At 40.2% G+C, this 10,279-nt stretch overlaps 1 protein-coding gene across 3 annotated transcripts in view; it reads right to left on the bottom strand.

Annotated features, from left to right (window-relative positions):
• Nucleotides 1–458: 458 nt before the first annotated feature.
• The window catches only part of Grm5 (glutamate metabotropic receptor 5), a 353,740-nt gene continuing 343,919 nt past the window's right edge, over nt 459–10,279 (bottom strand). For 2 of the 3 annotated variants that reach the window (XM_057756228.1, XM_057756229.1), the window contains exon 11: nt 460–5,656. In XM_057756228.1, the coding sequence (XP_057612211.1) occupies nt 4,768–5,656 (889 nt within the window). In that variant the 3' untranslated portion in view covers nt 460–4,767. Of the gene's footprint in view, nt 5,657–10,279 lie in introns of all 3 variants that reach the window. The other variant, XM_057756230.1, reaches the window with a different exon arrangement.

Here is a 10,279-nt window from a genome sequence, read left to right as displayed (position 1 = left end):
AGTGTGATATTGTAGGAAAATGGCTACCTTGTTTAAGATTAAATATAATTTTTTATAATAATATAATTTCATGCATTCGTATATTTGTCTAGATTATGCTGGAACACAAACATCACAAGGTGTGTAAACACTGAGAAGATATATTTTAAAATATACACTGTCTTTTGTAAATCAATTCAAGCATATATTCTGCTTTTTATGTTTTCGCTAACTGATATTCAAAAAATTAAGGGTTTAGGAGTCAAATATGACAACTTTTTCCTGGGAAAGTTTTATATACATAAACATACACACATACACACACACATACACACACACACACACACACACACACACACACACCAGAATTGCTTACCAAGGCTTTTAATGTATAGAGCCACAAGTAAACATGTAAATGTGTGTACAAATTTCTATATACACATGTACATGCATTTACCTTGTCAATTTTATGTGTGTAACTTTAACAGTATCCAGACAAATAACTTAGAAAATACTCCTATAATTTGTATGCATAGATTAAAAAGTAAAATTTTAGTCCTCATGTTATTTTTCTAATGTTAATATTTTTATCTAAAAAGGTATATGTAGAGTCTTTAGGGACAACATATCTGTTTGATTTGAGGTTGACTTGCTTTAGTTTATTACCCAATGATCATAATTCAAACGCATATTATGATTTAGAACTTAAGGCTAAATTGTAAAATGACTCTTGTCATTCTCGGGAAATACCACTAGGACAATAGTCTAAGCATTTGAGGGGAATAATTTTGAAGGCATATCATAATTTCTCTTTTAATATTTTTCAAAAAGTAACTGGCTTCACAAACACCAACTATAACGTGATATAGACAACTGAGAAGCAGGCAAGTATATTTTAAAATGCTAAAATAAATCACATTTATACAAGTACAAAGCGAAACAATGCTGATAAAAATGTTAAAATTTATGAAAAAATCATTTGCAATTCACATCAAAATAATTTAACATTCTCTATTATTTTAATAGTACAAGCTGCAACAACAGAAAAAGAACAGATTGTGCACACAGTTGTAAAACCAAATCAGTTCTGAGTGCAGAAAAAAATGAAGTACAAGCACTTGTAGCCCACACAAATATTTTAGTATTGGCACCATCTCTCTAAACATCTATATTCTATATAGATTTCTAATTACGACGTCACCAGCAGCTGCCATTGAGTTCTAGAAAGACACACAATATACATAGTATATTTGTTCACATCTGGAAGATCAGTGAAATCCAGCCAACAGTTTTATACATGCCCCATTCAACAACAGACATTTGAGATTCTCCCAGGCCTCAAATCCTCTTCAAGGCAAATTCTGAATCATCTTTATGCTTTCACTGATCTGTAGTTTTTTTTTTTCACAGTATAAAATTGTAAATTGTAACTATAGAGATTCAGACAGCTTGAGGGTTATTAATAAGCTGTTGCTAAATGAGAACTCATATAATAACTTTGAAGTCTCCAGACCATGTACATTTAGCTGGGAGACTAGCACAGGACATTTTTTTTTCGTTCTTTTTTTTTTTTTTTTCTTAAAAAGAGTGTTTAATTCCTGGTTTGGAAGTCAGACTGCAGCAAAGCCGTTATACAATGCATTTACAGTCATAAATAGCTCCGAGTCCTTCTGATCACTTGCTGGTTTATCAGTCATTGGAAAAAGAATATTACGTTCAAAGATTAACACGTTTGGAGATTTGTTTTTCTCCTTTGCATCTGTCAATTTCCTTATGAGTTTCCTCTCCAGATTCCTTTCCAGTTCCCTGTGTCTAGCCCCATCCAAACACAATCTTCTCAGGCTCACTCCACTCTTCTCAAAAGAAAAGTAAGTGGACCTTTTGGCCAATAAATTTAGTCAATCCAGGTCTCCTCTCGATTCTCAGGACCAAAACCTCCTTTCAGGCTACTGTTCTGGTCTTTATCATTCTCATCTTTTCTTTCTGTCACTTAAGTCCCAACTGGTTTATCACTGGGTACCTGGACTAGATTGTTATCAAGGAAACTCAGTAAGAATAGGTCCTCAAATGAATTGGGAAGTTCATCCTAGCCCTAGAATAAATATTCAGTTTTTTTTTATATTATAGTTATTACTTGGAACCTGGTGTTAGAATTGGCAAAGAGAGAGCATCATTCCAAAATCAAAGATTTCAAAGATGTATTATTGGTATGTGCAATATACAATCTATTCAATTAGATGACAATGTTTGAGTAACTTATAGAAAAATAATTTTATCTCCCTCTAATTGAATAAATTATTTTTATTATAGTTGACTATGACATCACAAGGAATTATATATGGAAGTTTCAATAAACTTTAATTTCTAATGCAATTTCTGATAAAGTAGTAAATTTTAGAAGAAAAGACATGTCATGGAAATCATAGAAAAAAAAGAACTCCATCACAAAAAAAGTTGAAGAAGTAAAACTTACTGCACATGACAGTAAAACAGAAACCAAGGTAAAGAGTCAGTGAAACAAGAAAGTAGCGCTTATCTAGAAAGATATTAACACCTAGGAAAGCAGACTCTAACCCCAGGTAAATGCACTGTTTTTGATGGATACCAAGGGGCATTGACATCTCAAAGTATTTACAATGGATTTTCAGGGAGAGTCAGGCGTTCCCTTTCAATGAAGCTATGCAAGTTAGCCAGACTTCTTTTCTTTTCCAAGAATCCCATTACTATTTGGGATTGCATTGCTCTGATAATGTTATTTTCAAATCTGACTTACAAAGCTTGATTAATTTATGAATTATTATTAGCTTTTAATGCTTCAACATGGAAGATTCCATTTAAAATTTCAAATAAGAACAGGTATTAGAAAAAGCAATGTCAGTAGTTATTAAAAATCTTAAAACTGGAAAATGAAAGATTATGCCAATGGGTAGACTTCCAGTTTCAATTTCTTTTAAAATCAGATGATAAATAAACAAACAAAAATAAGACCCAATAACAACAATAACAAGAAAAAAACAAAAACAACCAAAAAAAAAAAAGAAAGAAAAAGAAGAGAGAGAGAGCGCAAGATATCAAGGATATTGAAATAAGAATTTTAAACTTCTATTTAAATTTCTCTCTGCTAAAAATATACTTCTGTCTCTTGGCAAATCTTTCTCATAAGGCTATCTTTAGTATAAGGCTGGGTCAACTGAACATTAAATTTATAGAATACCTCCTCTTATTACTATCTTTATTTAAAAATCAAGACTATTTGGTACCTGAGGATAGCTGCAATGGGACCAATAAAAAGATGATAGTAGATTCAGGTCTTGTTGTACAGTTTCTACCTATGTGAGCCCACCAAAGCATGTATGTTTTTATTGTAACCCTAAAACTCTTTCCTGCAGTATTTAAAAAGTGACAGTATGAAGTGCACAAAACCATATTAATAACTATTTTAAAAAGTAAAGGATTCGCAATTGCTTTGCCTTTTTTTGGAATGGCTGAGAAAGACTGTGGTTGATATTAAGGTTCCTCTGTTTGAATATTCTGTATTGCTTTGAAAAAAATTTACATTTGTCATAGTTCATAGCTGCCCCATATAAGCAGCCAAGAAAAGGTAAAACCACTGCTCATTAGGGCACAGCAAATTGTTTGCTATGCTGACTTTCCTGTATTGAGATTCTGGACTATTATTTTTTTCCATAACAGTCCCTCCGCGTGTGACATCCTCATAGGGTCTATGGACCACTCTTTCAGAAGTGGGACTGGGGACAAAACAGCCACCACTAACAGAGGATCTCTTTGTATAACAGGTTCTTACAAGAAGGGAATGAGGAAGCTCATTGTGGATCTTACTGTTTCAGCTGGCAACACTACCGGAAGGGCATTCATAAAGAGGAGTGCCTGTGTATCGTGAAAGAGAGCCAGGTTACAGCTCACGAGTTATTACAAAGAGAATTTCCAGCTACACAATGCACCCCAGTGAGGGAATTACAAAACAGTGTTCCAGAAAATATTTTGTTTTTGCTACTCCAGTATTGATTGGCAACATGGTGAAATAGTCCAGAAATCTTGCACTGGTTTTCTTGGTTAATGAAAGTGAATCTGAAATAACTAGGTAGAATCCAGGATGCAGGCTTTTGGAAGAATATCTCACAGCCTGATCGGAAAGTCTCTGTTAGAAACTCTCTGTCCGTTAGCAAACACTCACTACCCGTTTGTGTTATTCAGGAGAATCACAAGCCTCAGGAAATACCGGGCTCTAATCACTGTTAGCTTTTCAAGGTCTACACGGCAGGACCGGGGAAGGAAGGAAAAAACAGGAAGATTAACTTTTTGGTCCCAGATGTTTGAGTTTGTTAGAAAATGTACATTCAGTGTTTGGTGAATCAAAGACTCTTCTGGGAAAATGAAGTAAACAAACAAAACTGTTTACAGTTGCTTATAACTCCACTTTTCACGGTCCAGGGTGCTGCTCACACTGTTGATGCCTCCACTCAAAGCACTTGGTATTGTTAACTGCTTCAACTCATCCTGGTCAGCACTCTCAAAATAGAAGCAGTGTTTCTTAAAAGCCCATGTTTTTTCTAAGGCCACTAGAAGATAATCTGCCAGAAGATGTGTGGTTGGTGTCGTCATCGGTTGTTGTGAAATAGCACTATTGATCTCGTGTCTCCACTGTGTGTGCCATTGGCATCGTCCACCTCAGGTATTCTGTTGGTGTGGCTCTGGGTGTCGCTGCGCCCATGTGTGACACCGAGGTCTTCTGCTGCTCATGCCGATCCCAGGGAAGTTTTCAGTGGTTCACAACGACGAGGAACTCTGCGTGTAATCTCTGATGATGAGAGTGTCATATTTGGGAGATGATGGAATGCAGAGGGCTGATTCGGAGACCGGCGAGTTTGGGGTGGTGCTCCCCGAGTCCACCGAGTCCCTGAAGGGCGATGGCGGAGTCAGGGCTACCAGCTCCTCCAGGTCTGGTTTGCCTGGTGCGGCCTCAGCTCCTGCAGGAGTCTCCTGGGCAGGTGATGCCCCTGACGTCTGCTGAGCTCCTCCAGTCACCTCGATGGCCGGCAGTGGCTGGATATCCGCGAAAGTCGTCATGGTCGTGGGCAGCTGGATCTCTGTGGGGATCAGGTATGACGAGCAGATAGGAGCACCGGCTGGCCCGGGCGCCGCTGCAGTGGACAGCATCATGGAGTTGAGCTCCGTGATGTTGGCGGTGAAACGAGTCACCACGCTGCTGATCTGCTCCATGAGCGAGCCCTGGGAGGAGCTGCTGCGCGCCGCAGTTTCCGAATGCAGCGAGGGCGCGTCGTCGTCTGTGCGGCCTGCCGAGCCTGCGAGGTGGCTTAGAGTGCTGATGGGTGATGGAGAGCGCGGCCTGGCAGCTGCTGGGAAGCGTTCCTCAGTCTCCACTACGTCGTACAGTGCTTTGGGGCCAGCATCAGGAGGCTCCGGGCCACTTGCCACTGCGCATCCAGCGCCGCCACCAGCGCCTGCCACTCCAGGGCCAGAGCTACCAGTCCCTACACCAGGCCCGCGGCTCTCGGTGCTCTTAGGGAAGGGTTTGATAACGGCTGTCTGATTGGGATTCTCCTTCTTGTTGATGTGGACTGACAGCCGCTGCCACAGGTGTTGCCCCCGGCTGCTCTTTTCGTTCTGAGCCCATGTCACCGATTTTCCATTGGAGCTGCGGAGAGAAGAGAGTGGAGAAGTGACTCAGCATGCGCCCTAGCAGGCTTCCACGTGGCTTCCCCAATGGTGGGAGGTGATGGGGACCTGAGCAGGAAGGACACTGTAATCTTTGAAGAGACGACCCAACAGAACAGTATGGGAAGAGATGTGTTTACCATAAAGGATGCTTTATCTGTCCTTCATTTGTACTATGCCAGCAAAGGTATTAGGTATTAGGATAAAGGACCATTCATTTATCAGTATTCTGCAGGCATTCATACCTCACCATGAGTGCAGCAATGCTTTATGTTGCAAATACAGATGTGGAGGTCGGCACCATGGTCCTGTGTGTAGAAAAGCCTGGCAGAGAGCCGCAGGCTTCTTAGGGTTAACAGCCTACAGATGGAGGCATTAATTAAACCAAGACCTCAAGTCACCAGCAGTTAGGAGAGGGAGGGAAAAGTGAGAGTCGGGATTACCAAGAAGCAGACAGTGGCTCCAGCTCAGCATTTATTTTGCAGGTGGGCATAGATCCCTAGGAATTGCTGCGTGAATGCTTGATTTTGAACATGATTTTATTTAGTCTGGCTTATCTGCTGGAAAATACAAGTTTAATGAACACACATACAATTTTCTAATTAATTAAATGTTTCTACACCACAGGAGTCCTTCTTATAAGTTTGTTTTAGGCCTGCAAGTTGAATAATAATTCCGTCAGAGGAAAGCGTGGTGTTTTGCCTTGAGCACCTAGCACTGCGATCTACAATTACGGTCTTGGTGAGCATCCCCTTGCTGCTGGGAGGTTCTGAAGGCCTTCTGCAGTCTTTCCTCTCCTGGGCTGCCCCAGTGCTCTGAGCTACTCTGACGAAGATGGTGATGATAATGCCTGGACTTCAGAGTCTATACCCTTCTTTCTGTCAAAAGGGCAGGTAGCCACCAGACTGCAGGGCATCCATCAGAAACATGTTGGTGGCCAGCAGAATTTGCATGCCTTGCAAGGATAACTCATGGGGGGGGGGTGTCCTTTTGTGAATCCCCATGAAGGTAAATTGAACACGGGAAGACGTCTGTCACCTTTGTCCAGTATGTGTTCAGGAATGCAAATTTCTCTCTCAAGGAGTGGTTATCACTAAACTTAGTTGGAGTAACAAACTTAATTGTTTATAAGACTCATCAACGAAATATATTTCAAATACCACGTGTGCCCTCAGGAAATTCTGATATTCTGCATTGGGCCTAAGCCTCAATTCATATTAGAAGAATATTGTCCCAGGCCTTTCCCACTAAAGCGACTCTGCAATAGGTGTTTTGTAAGCTGAGACACCCTGATGGAAACCAGTTCTCGTCTTCTGGGTTTCTCTTAATTCTTAGGCAAGGAAGGCAAGGGTGATTTTGTCAGGCACAGACACTTTGAGGTTCCCTGCTTGCTCCTGCCAGACAAACTGAGCTAAGACATTTCTCTGACGCCAGACCAGCTTTTGCACAGCTTCCTCAGCAATGTTCTTCTTGGCTCTTTCTTATTCTGCTTAATACTGTTTCATCACCGCTTTGCCTTTGCAGTTTCCCCTTCTCTGCTCCTTCATGTGAACTCACATTCTGTTTGATTACTTCAATATATTGCAACCTAGTATTCTCTAGAGCTCAGCATGTGGTGTCCCCCACCCCACCGCTCTTCTGGTAAGAATGGGTGAGTCATTCCTGAGTTTGAAGATAGCTGTACATCTGTAGTAGCAGAAGGAGTGATGACATATGATCGGCTTTCCTTCTAATAGCTCGGTACTTAGAGTTCCATTTTGCATTAACCTGACTTGGAGTTCATAGCGCATTACTCTTTTCTTCCCAAGTGCCCACTAACTTCTCCGGCACAGCACAGATAATTGCCCAGGTTATTTATGGGATTTGATTCGGAGGATGGCTGTCAACTAGCCCCGCTTTCTGCTACCAGCAGCCTAAGAAACAGACATTTGGAGAGGGGTAATTAGACTTTCAGGTCACTGCACCCCTTTTAATAAAAAACATGGGTTGGAAACCAGAAAAGTGACTGGACCAGTTCTTCTAAGTGTTACCCTAGGGATTCTTTGGCTTCTAGTAGGAAGGTCATATAAACATCTCGCTTTTAAAAGTCTCTCTCTCTCTCTCTCTCTCTCTCTCTCTCTCTCTCTCTCTCTCTCTCCCTCCATCCCTCTCCCTTTCTCACACACACCACATACACACACATGCACACACTCTCTCCCACTCTCTTCCTCTCTCTTCCTTGTCTCTGGCCTTCAGTTTACTGTGATAGACTATACCATCTATGTTAACATTGGCAGTCTTTTCTTTCACACATAGTCATGCTGGGAGATAGTATATTAGAAAAACTTTGAGTAAATGTGTAAGAAAATCATCCTAAGGGGGGAAAGAGAGAATTAACAAGGCAATATGACTAGATATAGAAGGTATCCAAGCTGTATAGTCCAATTATTAATGAGCCCTCCTTTCCTCTCTGAAACATGAACAACATTTTCTTCCCTAGTAAAAAGGAATTTGTTAAGAAAGAAAAGCTACTCACATCAGTCTGTTTCTTTGTTGAATGTAGTTATCATGAAGACAACAGCCTTAACTACTCTGTTCTATGACAGAAGAATCTAAATAAGCAATTATTTAATAAGATTCTTCTGCTAACAGTTCCAGTGTTTCCAGTCATGTAAGTGCAATAGAGAAGAGATCTTAAAATCTGGATTTTAATTCTGGATCTGCCATCCGGAATGCTTGGGCTATAAAATAATCCTATACCTCATCAAGAAGCAGTTTGTTCATTTGGTAAAAGTTATCTTGAGTCTTAAATGAGACAATGCAGGTTAAAGACTTGGTGTCTCTTGTTCCATGTGAACACACCGTGTCAAAAAAGAAATCTGTATTTAGTAGGTTTAAAGAAAAGAGAATTCCAGGGAAAGTATAAGTTTGTAACTCTGTATAGTCTTCCTAGCTGTTTCCTCTTTGTCTGATTGGAGCTCCAAAGTCCTGTGGCCAAACCCACACTGAAGTTTATCATCCTACACTGTCTTCTAGGGGGATCACATTATTCCACTTTCTTCCTGACAGCTCTCATTGGCTTCTCCACTGCTGTCTTGTTCTTCCACTTTTGCTTAAGGACATCTTGTTTCCCTCCCCTGATCTGCACCCACCACAATTAATCAATTCAATTAACTTCTTCATTCGTTTCTTCGTTTGTTCCTTCCTTCCTTCCTTCCTTCCTTCCTTCCTTCCTTCCTTCCTTCCTTCCTTCCTTCCTTCCTTCCTCTCCCTTCCTTTCTCCATTTTTTCTCCCTCCCTCCTACTTCCTTCCTTCTTATTTGTTTCAGCTTAATTATCTTATAAAAAGCATCTCTCCAGCCAACCCCTACTCAGTTGGATTCTCATGACCCCAGCATTTAGGCATGTAGTGACTCTGTCTTATATCTTCCTCATCTTCTGGATGGGATGCCTTAAAGGCACAGTTTGTTCACTGTCATACTCACAACATTTAGTGACTCGTACGGAGTATGAATATTGCTTAAGTTATTTTTGTAGGCAATAATTAGCCAGATCAATGCACTTCATTTAAAACATGTTTATATTTTTATGTGTTTCAACTACATTTTAAACATTGAGTATCAGTAAAATTCAATACTTTTGTTTTTAGGTCATTTATTTTGTAGTGTGTACAAAGACATTTTATTAACTAAGCATAAAACGTATCTTGATATCTATAATGAAAATCACAATCATTTTTTTAACTCATATATATGTATGAACTACATGAGCACATACACACATATGCACACACACACACACACACACACACACACACACTGGTTTTAGTGATTTATCTCAGTTTCACCACTGAGTTTATGGAGACAGGAGAGAGTCTGGGTAATGGAGAAGAGATAGGACTCAGGTTCTGCTTCTGTGATCTTGATAGACCAACCACTTAAGATCTTTCTTTACTAGCAAAGAGTAGGAGAATAAACATCTGCTCACATTACCTCTAGGAGGAACCCAGATGATCGCTTGGCATTCAACCAAGTGTCGCACCTCTGCAGTTCCAGAGGGCTATTCATTATCTACGTGAAGGAAGATATATTGGTTACTTCATGAGAAGCGTTGTTTCAGCTGCAGGATTGTACCTTTGGTCTAGTGGACAGAGATAAGGAAAAGGCAAGGGGATTTTTCTTTACTTGCCTCTAGTTTTTAACCTTTCCCCAGTACACGTACTGAATTTCAAAAGAGAAGTGAAAGAGGAAGGGGCAGGATAAGGCAGTCCCTCCAGTTGGGGAGAGGGGAAAATGTCACTTCTTGTTCACTCGAAGAGCATTAATCCCTTTCAAAGTATATATTATAATATTTAACATCTCCCTTTTGTGGCAATTTTCTCTTTATTGAGGAAAGAAAGAAATTGTAATGTTATTTGAGAGAGAGCTATCATTGACTGGTTGATTCCTGTTGTTTACATTGCAGGACTGCCAAAATGGTACATTTTACTTGGATTTTCAACAGTTGTTCTTCGCCGCTTCTGTGTAGGACACTTACATAATTCATTTGTTGCAACAGGCTCTGAGTGCCAGGTTGGTGATCTCTCCTGTCTGCCTATTCATCCGCTCTATCTGAGGAAATTGGA

Source organism: Chionomys nivalis, chromosome 23, assembly GCF_950005125.1.
Source record: "Chionomys nivalis chromosome 23, mChiNiv1.1, whole genome shotgun sequence".
Classification (NCBI taxonomy): Eukaryota; Metazoa; Chordata; class Mammalia; order Rodentia; family Cricetidae; genus Chionomys; species Chionomys nivalis.
Note: the sequence above shows the minus strand (reverse complement) of the source record. Positions and strands in the feature narration are given on the sequence as shown.